The 20,895-nt window shown below is 43.9% G+C and overlaps 1 protein-coding gene across 2 annotated transcripts in view; it reads left to right on the top strand.

Moving 5' to 3' along the window:
- LOC138262136 (prostatic acid phosphatase-like) overlaps nucleotides 1-20,895 on the top strand; it is a 235,430-nt gene that overhangs the window by 157,646 nt on the left and 56,889 nt on the right. For both annotated transcript variants that reach the window (XM_069211918.1, XM_069211917.1), the window contains one exon: nucleotides 16,536-16,634. In XM_069211918.1, the coding sequence (XP_069068019.1) occupies nucleotides 16,536-16,634 (99 nt within the window). The remainder of the gene's footprint in view (nucleotides 1-16,535; nucleotides 16,635-20,895) is intronic.

Here is a 20,895-nt window from a genome sequence, read left to right as displayed (position 1 = left end):
TTCACAATGTATTTTCCCAGTGTTGGACAACATGCCCAATTTTTCCAGGCGGTAAATTCATCCAGGTAAATCACATGAGACTTTGACTGCAGCCGAGCCTCATTCCCCATTTTTGTTCTGATGGAGGGAGCACCCAGTGGTCCTCTCACAATAAATTACCTTTCCCTTCCCTCTCCTATTCCCTCCATCACCTCCCCCCCGCTCAGAGGTCCACACTTACATTTGCTACCTGCTCAGAACAGGTGGCATATATCTGCGTTAATCCCCATGGCATTGGGAATTCGTTGTGGTTTTACAACTACAGCAATCTGTCCCACAAGGTAATTTGCCATTCCAGTATGTTTAACTGGTAAATGGATCGTACTGGGCAGATGTACCTCATGGTAACAGTAAATTACCATAGTACCTTTAAACTCATAATCCTGGCCTGTGTGTATGTTTTGTTTATTCTAATTTCATATTGTTTCATTGTGTCTCTCTTTTAAAATATTACTGAGTAATGCTTCTGTAATGTTCTGAGGATGCAGTTGGTGGCATTAAAACCAGTGTCTCAGGTGTCTTATCACTCCACCAATGTTTCCTTCAGTTCCTATCTCATGTGTACAAATCGGCTGGAACAGGTGGACAACTGGGTTTGCCAGCTATTTCCTTTTGAAGACTTTACCTTTAATCTCAGATCCTGGCTATTTGCCAGGCTGTGATGCCACCCTGTGGGAGAGTCATCCCTTTTGCCCAGACACCCCCAAACATTTTGACTGATACTGGTGGTTACTGACTCTGACTGTGCCCTGGGCACTGCTAACCAGTCCCAGGGTCAGTGCTATGTGTAAAATGATATATGCAAATTAGTTCAAATTATAATTGGCTCTGACAACCTTCCTGTAAGTTCCTAGTATATGGTAGGGCATGTAGGTTTAGGGATCCCAGTACAGGTAGTGCACCCATAGGAGCACTGCTGTGGTGTCCAGTGTCATTGTAAAGGAAGGCCTGCCTTGCTGGCTGCTTTTATGTTAACATTAACTCCATGTTCGACTTTGGAATTAAAAGTACTTCCAAAGTCTCAAACTACCTTATTTTTGCATATAAGTCACCCCTAAGGTCTGCCCTTGGTGGCCCCAGGGTGGGTGCAGTGTAAATAAGAGCAGGGACTTAACAAAATATGTTTTATAAACACTGCTGAGGGAAAACAGCCAAATTCGTTTTTCTCCATTGTAGTCAATGGGCTCCATAGGCTAACATTGGGAGACTTTCTTTTAAAATAATAAAGGTCCTGATTACAACCCTGGCAGAGAGGATTAATCCATCACAAATGTGACGGATATCCAGTCCTCCGTATTACAAGTTCCATTAAATCCTGTAGAACTTGAAATACGGCGGACAGGATATTCCTCAGGTTTGTGACACAGTAACCCCCTATGCAAAGGTCGTAATCAGGCCCAAAATCAGATTTTCCATAGAGATGAGTTAAATATAGCAAATGTGGTACCAAATATAGGGCCTCATTATGACTTTGGTGGTCTTTCTTGAAGACCGCCGAAGTCGCTGCAGGCAACAGACCGCCAGTGATGGCGGTCTGTTGCCCGCCATGTTAGGAGTCTTTGGAGGACCTTTGCCCATTTCTGGGTGGAAGTCCGACTCCAAAGAGGTGGTTGCATCGCCAGCACCGCCATGGCAGCAAGACTCCGCCCGCCCTATTACAAGCCGTAATACAGCTTGGTGGAGTCATGCTGGTTTGGTGGTGCTGGCGGTGCAGGACAACCAGGACCCATGCCCTCCCAGATGAACTCCTCAACAAAGAAGGTAAGTGGGCATCCGAAAGGAGGGGAGGGTGTTTGTGTGTATGGGCGCATGTGTGCGTATATGCGGAGGGGGTGTGGTGAATGCGTGCGTGTATGCGAGTGAATGTGAATGTGTGTATGAGTGTATGTGCACGTGTATGGGGGTGTCTGAGTGCATGTTTGCGAGTGAGTGGGGGTGTGTCTCTGCATGTCTGCGAATAAGTGGGGGGATGTGTCTGCATGTTTGCGAGTTAGTGGGGGTGTCCGTATGGATGCATGCGTATGCTGAGGGGTGTGTATGTGAATGCATGCGTGCATGAAGGGGTGTCTATGAGTGTTTGGACGAGTGGGGTGGTGTGTGCATGTGTGGGGACATGTGTGCATGAGTGTGTCATCCGGTGCTTGGCCGCCAGGGTTTTCATGGCAGGGTGACTGCCACAGAAAGATGTGTGGTCTGCAGCCTCGTTATCCTCCCGGCAGGCTGAGGCCTGCTGCTGGGTTGGAGGTGCACACCGCCGGCCGCATCGGTCGACCGCAACGGTGGACCAGGCGGCATTGTGGAGGCTTGGCATCTGCCAAGCCCCACAACTCGTGATGTTGCGGTCCTTACCGTCGGGTCCGCGGCCGTAAGACTGCCACGGCAAGGCTGGCAGTCTCATGACCGCCATCCTCGTAATGAGGGCCTCAATGTTATTATAAATCCAACAACTTACCAATGTTGAATATAATATAACTAGCACAAGCAAGTTTTAGAACTCTTTCTGAAAGTTACCAAATTCAGCCCTGTAGAGCCCTTTCCTGATTGGTCATCTTTTGGCAGCCTGAGCCAGACTACCTTAATGAGGTGTGAAGTGGCCTGGGCTGAAACAAAGGAAGCGTCCGGAGAACTGCTACAGCAGATGGCAGAGCATGATGGGGGAAGAGTAGCCAAACTGGTCTTCAAAGGTTGGAAAGACACTTGGGACAGAAACTGGATCTCCCCCATTTCTAGCACCCACTGATAGATGGTAGACTCTCTGATTAGATTAGGAGAGGGGCTAGAAGTGGTGCATTAAGAGAGACTTAGCCACCCCAGTGGGTGGACTCACCCAGAATTAACCTCTAAGGATGAATTTTTGGCATCTTGTATTTTTAGAGAATGTTGCTCCCTGGGATTGATTTTTGCCACATTTCACAGGAAGGGTCACCCCAGAGGTTGGTGGTCTACACTCCATTGGACAGGAGCACCCCTTTGCTTCCCACCCCCAGGAGCAAGGATAAATATGGCAGAGCTGCCCCTCAATTCGTTCCCTGCTGGAAGAAGATACTGGAGAAGAAGGACTGCCCTGCTAAACCCCTGGCCAGCACCTGGACAGTGCACTCACAAGGACTGCACCAGCTGCCTACTTTGAGCTTCATCAAGAAAAGGACTTTGCCTTGCTTCTTTAACTCCAGGCGTGAACTCCCTGTAAGCTACAAGTACAAAGGAGCTGACCAGAGTCCCCTGCATCAAGTCCTGCACGAATAGCCTAGCTGACCAGTGTCCAGTGGCCATTTAAGAATTCTCACCAGGTGCATTCTGAGAACTGTAGACCCAACTTCCAAGGAGCAACTCAGAGCTTCTGGAACCTTGTACCAAGCTTTTGGACACTTTGAGGACCCAAAAAGGACTTCTGGAAGAAGATCCAGAAGTTTGGAGAGGTTTGGAGCAACTTTAAAAAATAGCTCCATAAGTGAACCGATCTGACGTTGAGAGTCAAGCTGGCTACCTTCAACCATGACCCAGCCTGAATTTCAGGTTCATTGCACTGAAAGCTCTGGAGCCCCAGACTTCCAGGATTTCACCAGGGGCTCACGGAAAGGCAGTCCAATGACGTCACATCGAAATCGTCTTGCTGTGGAGGACCACACGACGTTGAGGAAGAAAAGCTCCAGAAACGTTTCTAAGTGTGAAGGTAAACCTTTGACTGAGGCCTCCCACTCAGTGTATCCAAGCTGGGCTCCATCACAATTGGCCTCAACTTTTGAGTTTCTCCCGGTCGAGTGCGACCAGATGTCCCCGATTGACGCTTTTGGTTCTTAGATGCTAGAAAGCATTTTTTTCATTTAATCTTTAAAAATTCATATCTCTGGTTCCCTACTTTGGATTTTTGTCGGTTTGGGGTCATTTTAAAGATAACAATATTTCCTATAAATTGGTGTTTAATTTTTATTTTGTGTTGTGTTTTACTTATTTACTGTTTCTTTTATATTAAAAGCATTACACACCTGTCTCCTAAGCTAAGCCTAACTGCTAATGGGCCAAGCTACCAAGGGTTGAGCAAGGATTAATTTACTGAGACCTTGACTGGTCCTAGTGGGGATTTGTGGCCTATTTCTAGGTGTAGGTACCTACCTGCCCTTACCAATAATCCACTTTCCAACATACCCCACAATAGATTCTGCTCCCAATCTGTAACAGGCGTGGCTTGGGGAATGGCACAAGTGGCCTCTAAAGCCAAAAGTGAGCTAGAAACCACTAGACAAGAAATTCTCATTACATTAGATACATCAGCAATCATTTCCTGATACTGATACTACCTATATGTCCCATAGCAAAGCCAGTACAACCACAGAAGGCGTAAGCAGTGGAGTAGTTTCAAACTCCGCTCTCTGAATTGATACAGGCATGCAAATTGCATGTGTGAGTAAATTAGCGGCACCCAATAAATTCACTATAGAATCTTGATTGTTCCAAACCTTCATAGTCCAGTGCTGACTATTTGTTAAAGCAAATGCAAAAACGTTTGAACCAATACATCCAAAGTAACTTTTATGCTATAATACTTGATAAAAGGTGCCTTAATATGGGCCACTCTGCTTGTTTTAAACCTGAGCCCTTGGCTAAATGTTTATGACCAATTTATCTAACAGTTCCAGATGGTGTCTGGTAAGAGACAAAACAACTACCCCATGTAGGACTAGTAACACTTCAACAGGGCACTTAAAACTTAGGGCCTGATCTAAAGTGTAGAGTATAGTATTTACTCCATCAGAACAACGGAGTAAAATACTCTATCGCCCTGACAGAGAAGCCATGCTACGTATTTAGAGATGTCCACTGGCTCTGTGGACATATCTAGATATTGGCACAAACTGCCAATATGACAATTCATGTCAATGTGTTAAAAGTTTGATAAATAGTTCCGTCAACCATGACAGCCCCATCAAACTATTAACAAGTTTTTTTCTTTTTTAAAAACAAAATCCTAAAGCAAGGTTTTGTTTTTAAGAAACCAAAAACTAAGGACCCCTGCATCATAAGAGCTATCTTTCATGGTGTGAGGGTCGTTATTGTTGTACTGTCCCTACCACCATTTTTTACCTGGTGGTGCAGAACAGCAAAAAAAAGCATATAATCCAGTCCACTCTAAATGGAGCAGATGGTAATGTGTGTACATTTCTAATGGCCCATGCTCTTTCAGGCCTTCATCAGAGAATTTCAGCGATAGTGCTGAAGTAGGCTCCATCATTGACTTACTTTAGGTTTGTCTGTCTGTAAATCAGGGGAAATCGATCATCCATCACCAAGGGTTTGGCGGAGAGAGTACTCTGTTGCACTTGTGACCGAGGACCCTCTCCACCAAATTCTAAATCAGGCTCTTGATCACTCAGTTGAAGCCTTGTGGTTGGATAAAGTAGGTGCATTTAACAACAGATTAAAGGAAGAACTGAAAGATGCTTTGTCCCTAGTTGTTAACTGTTTTGTAACCATGGCTGCACTCATTGATTTTAGTCCTACAAATTGATGACCAAAAAGAAAATCATAAATGTGAAAAGCAGAAAGGTCCATAGAAGGTGCAATGGAGCATGCATGTGAAAGATTCTGAGAGCAAGAACCATTAAGTAGAATATGTACAATTGGGTGGATTAAAAAATACATTTTTCAGTTGAATGGAATGACTTGAGATGTAAAAGGGATTCGATTTATATTACAGTAAGTAGTGATATTTGAGAATGAAATGTTCAATTTTGTCAGGAAATGAGAAAGCTCATCCTTAGAGGATCAACTGAAAGTACATTTTTACATTGATGTGGTCCTTTCGACAACTAAGGGTTTTTAAAATATTTATGCCTTAATTGATTCAGGGGCAACCAGATGTTTTATGGAGAGAACGTTTCAACAAAGGAATGATATTCCTATACAGTATGAGGTCAGATTAGAAGGAATTCAAGGAATCAGCAGAACACCTCTCACATTAGAACCCGTGTGCAAGGAAACAACGCAGTGATCTTGCCTCTTCAATATATCCATGTAGAGGCTGTGATTTTTTTGCATTATTGATGTTACAGCTTTGTCATGATTATCGTCATAATTCTTGGAACCTCTCGGTTTATGCAACATATTTCAAAGCTTGACTAGAAACGTCTTGCTCTCAGCTTTGGGATATTGTACTAACAATTGCTTATCCTGAAAGGGGTGAATACTACTCAGACCTTAAACTGTTTCCTAGCAATGAGGGAAATCAGTACTTCATCTGCAAGAGAGACTACTGAAGAGACAAAGATCCCGGAGAATTTCACCACATCACCCAAATGACAATACCGTAGAATTATTACGTGAGATGCTCTTTCTCCTTTGAAGAATATACCCCCTGGGGTGAAAGAAGATTACATTTTAAGAACATTTGTCAAAGAAAATCTGGAAAAGGGGTTAATTTGCTATTCTACGTTGACTGCAGGAGACCCACTTTTTCTATATCGAAGTCCTTTGGTGAATGCCACGCATGCATTGCTTATCGTTTGTTGAATGTCAACTCCATCAGAAATCGATACCCACTCCCCCAACATAGCTGCTGCTAAACCAAATTAAAGAGACCAAAATATTTTAAGCTGTATTCCAGAGGGGCCTACAACCAAGTGAAAGAAAGAAGCAGAAACGCTGTCCAGTATCCACTGTGGTCATCATGAGTACTTAGTGATAGCATTCGACCTTTGTCATTGCTGCATTACAGCATTTTGTGAATTACATCTTCTGAGATCATCTAGAACTATATACCTCAGTGCTACATACTCACAAGATCCACAGTAACACCATGGTTATGCTCAGGAAGTGCTGTCTTGTTTAAGAAAACATTCTCTGTATACATACTCCTAAAACAATGTGTTTTTGAAACAGACCAGGTCACCTATCTTAGATTTCAAATGTCAGGGAAGAGTATAAGCATGCACATTGAAAATGTCAGACCCTCGAATGGAGCAGCCCCTTAGACAGCCCAAAGATACTTGGGTATTGCAAACTTCTATACGCATTTCATTAAAGACTTTGTCACACATGTGCAATTGATAAATACAACATCTCTCATTCTCAGACAGCCAATATTCATCTGCATTTAATTGAAGAAACAGACATTTCAGTATTTACTACTGGGGCTGCTCTGTCGCAGAGGGACCCTTCGACAGAAGTAGTACTCACAGTGGGTTATTACTGCAGAACACTCCCCACATCTGATCGTAACTATCTATGGTAAAGAATGCCTACTGATTAAAGAGGCTTTTACATAGTAGAAACATTATTTGCAAAGGGCCAAGCACAAAATTGTGGTCCGGTCAGACCGGAAAACTCCTCTTTACTTATGTTCAATGAAGTGTTTAAATGTAAAAGATGGTACTTATTCTTCTGCCAGTTCCAGTGCAATGAAGTGCTTGAATGTGAAAGATGGTACTTATTCTTCTACCAGTTCCAGTACAATGAAGTGTTTGAATGTGAAAGATGGTACTTATGGGGAAGCGCGTTGTTTTGGACACCTGATCAAAGGGGCAGGAGCCCTTTAAACTCTGCTCGCGCTCCCCCCGTCGCGGGAAGCGCGTTGTTTTGGACACCTGATCAAAGGGGCAGGAGTACCTTAAACTCTGCTCGTGCTCCCGCCGTCACGGGAAGCGCGTTGTTTTGGACACCTGATCAAAGGGGCAGGAGCCCTTTAAACTCTGCTCGCGCTCCCGCCGTCGCGGGAAGTGCGTTGTTTTGGACACCTGATCAAAGGGGCAGGAGCCCTTTAAACTCTGCTCGCGCTCCCGCTGTGCGGGCTGCGCGCGGGCGGCGCCCGGGCCAAGGGCGGGCCCGTCCTTGCCCGTCCTTGCCCGTCCTTGCCCGTCATTGCCAGGAAGAGGCAGGGCAGGGCCACCCTCCTGACATCTCTCCAAAAAAACATTCTGGACTTTGGGACGAGGCTCCCTACAAGTGTTTGGCTGCCTGAAGGTACTGGGTTGGTGCTCTGCCTGCTCTCCCTCGTTTTAAACATTTTAGCATTAAGGAAATCGTTTTTATATACCTAAATATAGCCCCTTGAGTAACCGGCCATTAAATTACTCAAATAAATTACATTACAATCATGGGTAAAAGGAAACATTCAAAACTAAACAACCCAAATTTAAAAGACAGTTCATCTATATTAAAATATATCTCTGGGGCAATGGGAATGATAGATAAGCAAATCGCTACTGTTGAAGGGAAATTGTCATCATCTAAAGAGCACTCCCACGAATCACTAGGGTCCACACCATCACAACACAACTCCCCATCCAGCGAACATGGGGATGGACATTCAAGAGTAAGGCTTACAAATGGCTGCGTTAAAGACTCTTCGAATCTAATCTACTCCATGGATGAAATATCCCCTGTCGCCAAGCGACCAAGAAAACCAGAGGTAACCCTGGTGGATAAGACCGCAAAAACAATGCCAGTGATAGACCCAAGAACTACCCCAACTAAAAAATATCCAAGAAAATCAACGCGGAAGAAACCTCTAACCTCAGCAGGAGACACTTTTCGGTCGCTCCTTATAAATCTCCACGAGACAGTGAACTCATTGAAATCATCTATCGGAGCCACCTTGGACTCTATGTCGGAGCGCCTAAAGGGGGTGGAGTCTAGGCTTGAGGCAGGTCTCGAAATAATAAAGTCCTTACAACAGGAACATATGCATTCTCAAAGCAAGGACTCCAGAAGTACATCGCGGCCCCCAGAACGTGAGAACAACAGACACCCTATTCCATATAACAGGCCAATCAGTTCACACCGAAATATTAATTCTCAGATTGAATTTCAAACTCAATCAATACCTCCCTCGTCGTATCATTCCACCCAACCCTCCTTTTCATCTATTTCACCACATAATCCTTCTTCAGATAACAACATTTTAAAGCCCACACTTCGTAAGATAGCAAGTAGTGCTACGCATAGGGCAGCGACTACCTACCACCACTCTAATCCAGGGAGAAATACAACTAGCAGGATCAAACCCCCGAATTCCATCTACCTCCCTAGTGACTTGCTACATCTCCCCCCGGAGGCCACACCATATGTTGTGATCTTGGCTAATGTCCCATCGATAGATGATCAACAACTTGAAACATGGTCGGTCTTGAGAAACAAGGCCCTCAATTGGATCGGGACCCGATTGGGCCCTGGCTCAGTAAGGACCCTTTTTGATGACATAAAAATGGTCAGAAGAATTAAATGGATCGGGAACAGCATGAAAGCGCTAACTGGAGATTGTGTGGTCCTTTCTTTTGGTTCACCAAACCTAGTGAATAGAATTATCCATGACTTAGGAGCCAGACAAGTTACCCTACAAGGAATCTCGCTACTACCCCTGGGTTATTTCTATCAAAGACCAGCAGGGAATAACTCCATCCACCCACAGCGAGCTGTAGCACCCTCATCTAGCCCAGACTTATCTATAACATGCAACAGATTTTTCCCCCTTTCAACGTTGGAAAATATAGATTGACTGGACATGAAACAGCCAGCTCTCCCTGAAAGAGTAGTTAAAACAATTTACATATCAGGGATGGACCTACATAAGGAAGTCATATCACACACTATGGTTCCTGTAAGGAACGAGAGTTTACCTTATCTAAGCCAGGGCGATGATCCCAGACGTATACTAAATTTGACTAACCGCAATACCCCCCCTCCCTCCCCAAAGGACCAGCACTGTAACTTTAAACAGTACCTTTATCAGAAACCGGAAATAGTCATACTATCCTGGAATATTGCAGGCTTAGCCAATAAGCTAGACAATGAGATTTGGGCCAATTTTATAGTAGACTATTCATGTGTTTGCCTACAAGAGACATGGCTTTTAACTCCCGCCCATCTAAATGGCTATAAAACATTTCATACTCCCGCCGAGCAGTCAAGGTATGGTAGACCCAAAGGGGGACTGTGCACATATATTTCCAACAAATTACCCTTACAGAACTTAGAGATGCAATTTACGAGTCCATATTACCAATTGATAGAGAGTAACCTGGATCACAAGACCCACTTAGTCATTATTAATTTTTATAATAATGTTGCTCCAGGAGAATTCTCCAACATCTTAGTGGGAATGGAAAATGATTTAAAAAAAATATTCGGAAAAAATAATCAAGAGATCCTATTGATATGGGGGGGGGGATTTTAACGTCCATCCGTGTGAAGAAATTTCAGATAAGATATGTGGTTGGGACTTGGAAGGTATAAGTGCAAGCCTCCACTTCTCTCATAACACTCAAGGAGAGGAAATTAATTTACTGACTCAAACCTACAACCTATCCTTTGTAAATTAATTAGTTTTGGCCGAACCACAGTTCAAACCAACGTATAACGGAAGGGGCGCAAACACAGTGATCGATTATGTCCTAATGTCTACTCACTTCGCTCACTATCTTACAAACTATACCTTGCACGACATCGCAATTAGTGATCACTACCCCCAGAGCATGAATCTCCTACTATCTCCCCTTTTAGTAGCTAGGGAAGATAGTATTATACTGGTAGATGATATTGAACTGGCCCCGCGCAATGGATATACTATGAAGTGGGCCCAGACAGACCCCAACTCTTTATTGAAACAGGTAATACGCCAATGTAAACATGCTTTTGCAGACTGTCTAAGAGAGAACCCACATCCAGGGCAATGTCTAAGTGCGTTTACAACGATTACACAAACTATAAAAGAAGCCCACACTATTAAAAGCAGTAAGGTAGAGAACAAAAGGATGTGCGGATGGTTTGACCACAACTGCACCCAAGCACATAAGAGACTGAAAAAGGCCCTAAATGCCCCAAAAAAGGTGCTCGAGTGACATACGCAAACGCAGACAGGAATACAAGACAGCAATAAAGAAAAGGAAATTGACTATAAAAACAAACTTGTGGGAAACCCTCCATATAGCAAGTCGTATGAAAGATAATATACTCTTCTGGCAGACAATAAGTTCCCCCATGCTAGGGGACAGTGACATTCCTAGGATGGAAATTGCTATCTCCGAAGAAGACTGGGTAGCACATTTCTCTAATATATATTCACTGACGAGTAATATATTAGACCATACACATGACCATGATGCACAGGAAGGTCCGCGCCTAGTCATAACCCCCCAATTTAGCCTTCAGGAGGTAGAGGAAGCTATAATAGAAAGCAAATCAGGGAAAGCGCCAGGCCCTGATGGCGTTCCGATCGATATATTCAAGGCCAATATTGAGCTGTGGGGGCCTGTACTGACGCAGACATTGAGGGCTATCTGCACATGCGGACCCCTACCATCTTGGAGAGATTCTAACATAATCCCAATATATAAAAAGGGTGACCGCCTTAATCCAGCCTGTTACAGGCCAATCTCCCTGCTGGACACAACAGCTAAACTAGCAGGGAGAATAATTCTGAATAGGCTGCAAACATGGGCAGAGGAAAAGAATGTTTTATCCCCGGTCCAGTATGGATTCCGGAAAGGAATCGGAACAGTGGAACAAAGTCTAAATTTAAGTCTCATTATTGCAAAGTATACCAAGATCAGACCAGGCAACCTGTACCTGGCCTTTAATGACTTATCATCAGCCTTCGACTGTGTAATCCATGATAAACTATGGGATATTTTAAACAGCATGGGGGTGGAACCGGCCTTAATTCAATTTATTCGCGAAATGTACACAGGGAGCAGAGCAAGAGTGAGGTACGGCCTAAAAGGGGAATGTACTCGCCCCTTTGGTCTACATAGAGGAGTGCGGCAAGGCTGCATTCTTGCTCCGTTCCTGTTTTCAATGTATATAAACAATTTAGACAAAGAACTGGCCACTAGGTGTAAAGATCTACCCCAAATAGATAATCGACCTGTTCCGGCATTACTCTATGCAGACAACGCAGTACTAATGGCCAGGACCCCAATAGCTCTCCAGAAACTCCTAACAACCTGCATTACATACATGACACAGCTGGGACTCACTGTCAACCGCTCCAAAACTTTTATCATGAACTGCGGAGGGAAGCGATGCAAGCTTTACAACATCACTATTGCAGATAGCAAGGTCGAAATCGCGCAAACCTTTTCATACTTGGGCATAACACTTGATAAGCTGGGTTCTTGGGCCAACTGCAGGAAGACGAAGAGAGTGCACCTGATCAAAACAGCGATGGCACTACGACTCTTCTCCAAAAGGCTTGGGGGGATCACACCACCTAATATGGTAAAGATCTATAAAGCCAAGTGTATTCCAGCTGTTACATACGGGGCAGGAATTTGGGGCCATACAAACTGCAATCTAGTCCAGACTGTGGAAAATGATTTCCTACGACACTTGTTGAGGGTACCAAAAGGCACTTCATCGTACGTCACACACTCGGAACTTGGGATTCCCTATATTGCAGACTTGATAAAGATTCAGCCATTGTTATTATGGCATAAAGTCTGGACCTCGGAACATACTAGTTTTAGTAAGGCCATTTTGTCCGACTGTACGAAGTCATTATACTCATCTAGGGTACCATGGTTAAAATACATCATGACCTTTTTTGAAAAACTGGGCAATAAAGACTATTATACAAACCCAGTCTCGTTGCAGAAGATATCTAGGAAGGACCTGAGTAAACTGGCATTAAAACATCTAGAAGACATACGTTGGGGTGTGGAATAAAAAAAAACTTCAGTCATTCATAACCAAATAATTTTGACGGCTGAGGGCATGCAGCCTTACTTGGCAAATATGGTACTCCCTCGCCACCGTTATGTTCTTACTAGACTTAGGCTAGATACGTTTCATCGCCTAGTTTCATTTCCAACTATGAACGATTGGTCCACCTTGTTAAAACCATGCCCTTGTGATGCAAAAACACCACAATCCACAATCCATGTGGTTTTATTTTGTAATTTCTACGCCTACCAGAGAAAGCGCCTAGTTGTTCCGCTTTTAAGGAAAATCAATCTCCCCAATGTCGCACAGCCTACGCCTACCTCCAGTCACTATCTTCTTTAGAGACATGTGGAATCTTAGCTAATTTTTTATGTTCTGTATTAAAGACAAGGAAATCCATGGGGGAGGCGATCGAAATATAATCTACTGTGATAGGTTTCTTTTACTGTTGTGTGTTTTTTATTACATTTTTATTGTTTTACCTACTTGATTTTTTATTGTATTTTGAAATGTATGTATCACAACTGGAGATCTTTTTATGATTGTTATGTCTTTTATGACTTGGTGAAAGTCGAATAAAGATTTTGTACTTGTTACTTGTACTTATTCTTCTACCAGTTGAAGTACAAAGTTACTTATTGACCCAGAGGTTGACTCAGAAAACCAGATGCTTTTTACCAACAAGGTGAATAAAGGGAAGAACCAGGGTAGACCCTAACATCCTATTGGCTATCAATCAGGAAAGAGATAATATTAACAAACCTATTGATGAGGTTATCATTAGACAGGGAAAGCTAGACAATGGCAAGTGACTTGTGTGACCTCTCCTGTACAAGAAAGAAGCTCTGTATCTTCCCCACGAGGAATTGCCATGGCAAGCAATTAAATGTTAGCAAAACAAAATGATGATGGACGGAGTGCTGACAATGCAAACACTCACCCCCAGTCACAGATCTGGGTTTAATCCATCGTTTTTTTGCTGCCCATGCCATTCCAGTTTGGACCCAGTCATATGCAAATCAGGCTTGACCCTGTTCCCTATGGGAACAGTCCAGCCCGAACTGCCAGGCCAGGTCTTCCCTGGACTGGAAACAAGCATCCTGGGACCGGTTTCGGGGTTTCACCCCTCATCAGCCAGGCTAGCTTGAATCCAGTGTCATGAATGTCTAACTGCAAGACATTCTGGACAAAGGAGGATGCAAGATCTGTTAAAAAGACACTTTTGGTGGCCCAATATGTCTGTACAGAACTAAAGTAAACAGTGCTCTATCTGTGTCCCGGCTAAAAAAGAGAAGGCAAAGCATACAGGACTACTGCAACCATTTCTAGTATCCACTCAGCCGTGGGCCACGATTTCCATGGGCTTGATGATGGAACTACCTCTGTCACAAGGATTCAACACACTTTTGGTGGTGGTGGATTACTTCACTAAAATGTGACATTTCATACCATTGTTTGTAGCTGTTAATCCAGCATAGAATTTCCTTAACCATGTATTTAAGCTTTGTGGCTTACTTGATGTAATTATCACAAATTATTGACCATTTATATAAGGAATTGATGAAGACCACTGAAGGTGAACATTTTCCTTCAATAGTGCTATCATCCACAAACTGAAAGACAGATGTAGAGATTAAACCAAGCAGTTGAACAATATCTCTGTTGCTTCTTAATGAAGAGTGAGGAAACTGGATTTCCATAGCTGGATACATTCATAATCATTTCCATGGAACCTCTTATTTCCTTTGTTCTTACGATATACACCCCTCCACCTTTCCTGTGTGTCTTTCCCCTACTACAGTTCCCCTCGGCCATCTATCTCCTTAAGCTCATCGGAGAAATAGAAAAAAGTCATATCAGTACTTTCTTAAGGCATATCAGTACTTTCTTAAAATGGGCAGATAATCATCGCATACTTGGAGCCTGATTTAGAGTTTGACGATTGGATTATCCATCGCAAAAGTATTGAATATCCTATCCACTTTATTAAAAGTGTCATATGATACACTACACTTGTAATAAGGTGGATGAAATAATCAACACATTTGTGATGGAATAATGTGTCTGCCAAACACTAAAACCAGGTGCCTGCTTCTGAGTACAAATTAGGAAGGAAAGTATGGTTGTCCACCAAGTAGCTCCATATGCCAGGGCCCCATTCAAAGTTTCCCTGAGGTTTGTAGGGCTGTGTTCCATTTTAGGATTATTAAGATGATCTATTGTGCAACATGAATTACCCTAGAGGTGAAAGATACACTCTGCATTCCAGGTGTCCCTTATGAAACCTGCTGTAACTAAAGAGGAACACTATTGACTCATGTATTGGTTGACGGCTCTCAAGAGTCCAAGGTAGAAGCTATCATTGACTCCTGCATCCGTTTTGATCAGCACCAGTATTTAAAATCATGGAAGTGATATGATGCCTCAGAAAGATTTCGGGAGCTGAAGAAACAAAAGATCCAGAGGGGTGGAGTTTGGGGCAGGTGTTCTGTCAGGAAAATTGGAAAAGATCGCACAATGACAGTACCTTCTCCATGATAATCGCTGTGTAGACACTGCTCTCAGATTATTGGAGAGTATGGACAGGTACATGGAAGCTAGTTTAGCATGGCACACCCCTCACTTTCAAGTTGAGGGTGGCCCTTAAAGAAACGCAACAATAAAAGACACACACAGGCACTAGGTTGTCTCTTAAGTTGTTTCAGCTTGATAAAGTTAAACCAGTTGACCACTTGGCATCTGATTCACCTCACTTTGTTATTTTTTAAATGTTTAGGTCCCTCACCCCTTGACACATATTCTTCAAAAATTCTATCTCCTCTGATTCTCCAGGCTTCTCCTACATACACATCGCCAGACTTTGAGCTCCCTTACGTCCCTGTTGCTCCGATTCTAGAAGTAGTGCCAGCATGCTGCCTCTCTCCATCTTGGCAGAATCTCTGAGGCATTGGTGTGCAGTCATCCTGCTACCACTGCTAGTGCATTTCAATATTGGAATCCTGCCTTCACTCCTAATGTGCAGTACCAAATCTTCTTTTCGTCACATCTAGCTGTAGGCGTGAATTCTGGTGGTACTGGGGCTAAGCTGAAACCCTAATACGCCTGTCCCCTCTTCTTGCTAATAATCCTATGAGCAAAGCAAAGCTTATGTAGGTCGGAAATACATAAATAATAAAGTCAGCATGCATTGATTTATCCAAAGACCCACAATTCGTTTGCAGGGTAAAATAATTGAAAATAATTTTTGAGAGGGAGTTGAAGTCCATGAAAAACTTTAAAGCCAATGACGCCTGATGTTCACAAACAAATGCAAAAAATATATAGGAATAGTGGGCCTTCCCTCTGATCTCAATGAATTTAACAGCATCTGCACTCACAGGCAAGGACTGAAAATATATTGATTTATGAATATGTGTATTTCTTTATTATGTGGTTATCCCTACCTTAAGCACTAATCCCATTTGACTATCTAGGGAGAGTGACAAAGATCTGCTGTAAAGAACACACTTGCCCAAATCCAAATTAGGGTGCTGTAAATTCTGGGCACATACTTCGCATTACAGTGTAATGTTGGTGAGTTAGATCTCTTCTGTAGCTGCTGCCATCCTCTTTGCTATTATGCTATTAAGGATGTGACTCTAACAATCCAGAAGCCTGTACACTGCAGTTCATCTGCTTTTTGAAAAGACATGATGCATTATTATCATAAAAACTATAGAATCAACAGCATTGTTTGTCATTTTAAGAATACAGAACTAATGTGAGCATAATAAGGAATTTGTATGTGATCTCTAAATCTATTATTGTTTAATACACTGAGTGCACCTTTATGTTTATTTCAGTTGTTGCGCTTTCCTCTTGAAAACTGTGACTGCTTCGAGAAACTCAGGAATGGAACCGTAAACTCATCACAATTTCAAAAACTAATCGAACCCTATAAGGTAAGTAGCTTATGGACATATGACAGGATTCCTATTTATCCATTTCTGGATTATGTTTGGCCAGCTTTACCCAAGCATGACTCGATTTATCCTCATGAAGTATCAGTCTTCTTGCAATAACTGTTGACAGTGACAGAAAGGGAGCTCGGCATCAACTAACCCAGATGTGCAAAACTGAGATAATACAGTACTGAAATCAAAGCATTGATTGTTTGACCATGGACCGGGTTCTTTTTATGTTACATTGCTATAGGTGAAAATTCAAAAAGTATGTGACAAGCAATGGTGTTATGTTATGTAGAATTAATAATGCACCATATATGGGCGGGTTAAGACTCAATTAGGTCTTCATGTAAGAAGCAGGTATTTCATTTATTCTGGAATTGGATGAAGTATGGGTTTGGTGTACTGTGGAATGAGCTCTTTACAGGAGTGCTTCATGGGAATTAAGACTCATGCCCTCATTTGGACTTTGGCAGGATGCCCCGCCGCCAACCATGCTGGCGGTCAACGGAAGACCGCCAGTGGTGGCGGTCGGCAACCCACCAAATAATGACGCCTGGGGCCTCACCGCCAGTGTTGGCAGTGAGGTCCGCCAGGCGCCATGCTGGCAGTCGGTGGAGGGGGTGTATGCTGCTCCACCCTCACCGCCACGACAGGCCAGACACCGGCACGCCTATGAGGATGCATTCATAGGCGTGGTGGTGTGTGGGGACGCAGCTGTGTTGGCGGAGCAGTATCCGAGGATCCCGTTCCCTCTCGGAGCAGCACTTTGGATCAGGTAAGTGCTGTCGGAGAGGGATGGGGGGCCCATGGGGGTGTGGGATGGTGAGGGGGGTGTTGGGGAGGGTCTACAGTATGTTTTGGGGGAGGAGGTGAGGGCGGATTTGAGGGTTTGGGGGTGGGGGTGTGGGTCTAGGGGTTTGGGGGGTTGGGTGGGGGTTGTGGCAGGGGGGGGGACCTGGCATGTCCCATACTGGTGACAGGAATGGGTATTCCTGTCACTAGTATGCACTCCACCAGGGGGTTACCTGGCGGGGTATCCCGCCAAGAAATCCCTGGTGGAACTGGGATCGTTATCCCACCGTCGGTTTGTGCTCCACCACCAGGCCGGAAGTGGCTACCTCCGGCCCGGCAGTCGATTCAGGCCCAGCGGTGGGTGGTAGTGGACAGACTGCTTTGCAGCCTGTTCACTACTGTGTTTGAAATATGGGGGTCTGGACCACCATGCAGTCGGCGGTAATTACCACCTCCGCCGGCATGGCAGTACAGACTGCCATGTTCAAAATGAGGGCCTCAGTCTGCCACCTAGACCCTTTATAAATAGGGAAAGAGCAAAGCAGAAGGCTACCCTTACATTTAAGAAACAAAGAGAGGCCCTTTTTAGACCCGGTCTTGTGTGTTAAAGCAGATGAAGTTGAAACGGATCCTCTTTTTCATGAGGAGAAAACAGATTGCTGTATGGGTGAGGCCCAGAGGGTTTAATTAAGTTTTTGATGAGCTCACCTTTTTTTCTATAGATGCTAGATTAGGATTTTCTGGTCATCGAGTTGGGTACTAGCTGCAGAATTTGACAACGGGTGGAAGTTTGTCGGCAAATTGAGTTTTAGCATTGTGGATTTGATTGCTGATGATCTGAGGTTTCAGGGAAAGATAGTGATTAAACATCTTCCCATGCTTCTTATCTTTGGGGACAACATGCTGTGTGGCTAGAGCTCTGTAATTAGTTGGATTAAAAGGTGAAATTGAAAGGGTGGGTGCATTTACAAATGTTCTTCAGAGTTTTCACATTCAAATGCAGTCAACATTAATATATCCATTAAAGAAGTATTTGATCCAAGGAAGGAATATGAAGGAGGCCTTGGAGCCAACTATAAGAGTTAAGTATATGTCAGTATCATTGAAAAATTTGTCATAATTTACACTGAACTGAGAGAAGAAAATTGAGGGTTACGCAAGCTGTCTCCTGTGATCCCTGCGAAGGCCTGCATTATGAATGGCCTGCTCAGAGGTGCCAAAATTATCCACCTGTTAACATCAAAATTCCCTCATGGATTGGAATTTAACAAATACAATAAATGCCACCTATTGCAAGTTAAGCGCTGTGAAATGTGGCATCTTGTGCATATTTGGGTGCTTTTTGCACCAACTTTCATAAGCACTGGCATTTACCGTGCACTTTCCAGCAGTAAAGTTCAGCAGGTTTGACCAGGTTTGACCTGCTCAAATGTGCATGGGAAAAAGTGTGGGGGATGCAGTAAGTACTGCAAAACATGTAATTCTGCCCTCAATACAAACAGGAACTTGGAACAGAATGGGACAAATGTGTCAGATGTTCAGGTAAGATAAAAGCCATCTTTGTGCCATATGATGGTCTCCTGTGGTTTTCTACAATAAGGTGAAAAGGAATTTTGTGGTCAGCTCTGTCAAAGTTTGCTACAAGATCCGGGAGTATTGGGGAGAGGACAGTCCCTCTGTTAGTGTACCTTTCCTGCTACATCCTTGTAGGGAACTGGATTGATATCTAAGGGAGAACGGGGACTCAGGGCCTTATTAAGACCCTGGCAGTCACCAGACCGCCAGGGTCACGGTCGGATCGTGATATTAGGACCATGGCGAAAGCACCATGGTCGGACCGCCGGCACCCCCAGGTTGCCACTGGTCGACAGCCTGGTGGTGCCGGCGGTCTGAATCCCCTAGGACACCGCTGCACGCAGCGCTGTCCTGAGGATTACCCGCCATGTAATTGCTGGCAGTGACGGGGTGCCGGGGTCCCCATGGGGGCCCCTGCACTGCCCATGCACTTGGCATAGTCTGTGTAGGGCCCCCCATGGGCAGCCCCATCACGCTTTTAGCGGACAGTGAAAAGCGCGATGGGTGCTGCTGCACCCGATGCACTACAACATTGCCGCCGGCTCGATTACGAGCCGGCGGCAATGTTGTGGTGAGTTTCCCGCTGGGCCAGCGGGTTGAAACGCTGTTTCTGCCCGCCGGCCCAGTAGGAAACTCATCATAGGACCAGTTGGCGGAAAACCAAACTGGAGGTTTCCCATTTGAATGAGTTTGACGGGCGGCCTCCGCCACCAAACTCAAAATAGGGCCCTCAGTCTTGACATGAGCTGTATGGTTGATCTCCCAACCAGTTAAACAACCTAACTACTAACATGAACACCAATCAATCAATCAATAGATTTGTCAGTAGATTTGTAGAGCGCTATTTGTCACCCACGAGGGGAATCCAGGTGCAGAATGCAATATAAAAAATTAGCAGTAAATACATTACAAGTCTCAAACCAATTTAGTCTAAAGAATAACATATTAATGGTCCCAGGCACAAAAACAAAGCCAATCTAAAAGAGAGGTGAGGAAATATGCAAACACACTTCTGAATGTAGCATGTATGAATGTATGATGTATCAATTTCACTATAAAAGTGACTTGACTGTACTATTATAAAAATGGCCACCAGCGGCAATAGTGTGCACTTTGTTAAGTGCTAGAGCCGGTAATGCACACCGAGAAGAGTTTTAAAGCAGTTTAGTTTTTAGAGAAAGACATTATGGGCCTGATTAAGGCTTTGGGGAAGGGGATTACTCCGTCCTAAATGTGACGGATATCCCGCCCACCGTATTACAAGTTCTTTAGAATATAATGGACTCGTAATTCGGCGGGCAGGATATCTGTCACATTTGGGATAGAGTAATCCCCTCCGCCAAAGTCGTAATCAGGTCCTATGTCCCTTCAAAAAGACAGTCGTCCTCACGTGCAGCCAGTGTTCATGTTTTAAAACACCCTATTGAAAGTATATGTCACAATCTTCAGAAATCATAGCAAAAACTTATGTGACTCCTATCTTGATGCTCCAAATATTCCCAAATTCAAGGTGTTGTTCTTTTTGGAGGTCAAAAACAATAGATTTGATTGAGAAATGGGCTTTTCAGCTCTCTCTCTTAAGGAACACAGGGAAATGTCTAGTCCCTAAGGACCTGTTGATTTTCTGTACAAGGATTTGATCTGCAACATTATCATATCAGTGATAAGCTCTGAGTCCCCTCATCTGTTGTGGGATTCAACGGAATAGCTCTCCCGGCTCTGAGAATGGCTCTTAAAAAATTATTTTCAAGAGAGAACAGAAATCACTCAGTCAGTAACTCTACATTCGTTTTCTAGGAAAATCAAGCATTCCTTCACACAAGGATCCGTTTTCCCAGTGGTGAATAATCGTCATTATAGTAGTACCCCAGTAGTGATTAGTGGTGAC

The sequence above is a fragment of the Pleurodeles waltl genome, chromosome 10, assembly GCF_031143425.1.
Source record: "Pleurodeles waltl isolate 20211129_DDA chromosome 10, aPleWal1.hap1.20221129, whole genome shotgun sequence".
NCBI classification, from domain to species: domain Eukaryota; kingdom Metazoa; phylum Chordata; class Amphibia; order Caudata; family Salamandridae; genus Pleurodeles; species Pleurodeles waltl.
Note: the sequence above shows the minus strand (reverse complement) of the source record. Positions and strands in the feature narration are given on the sequence as shown.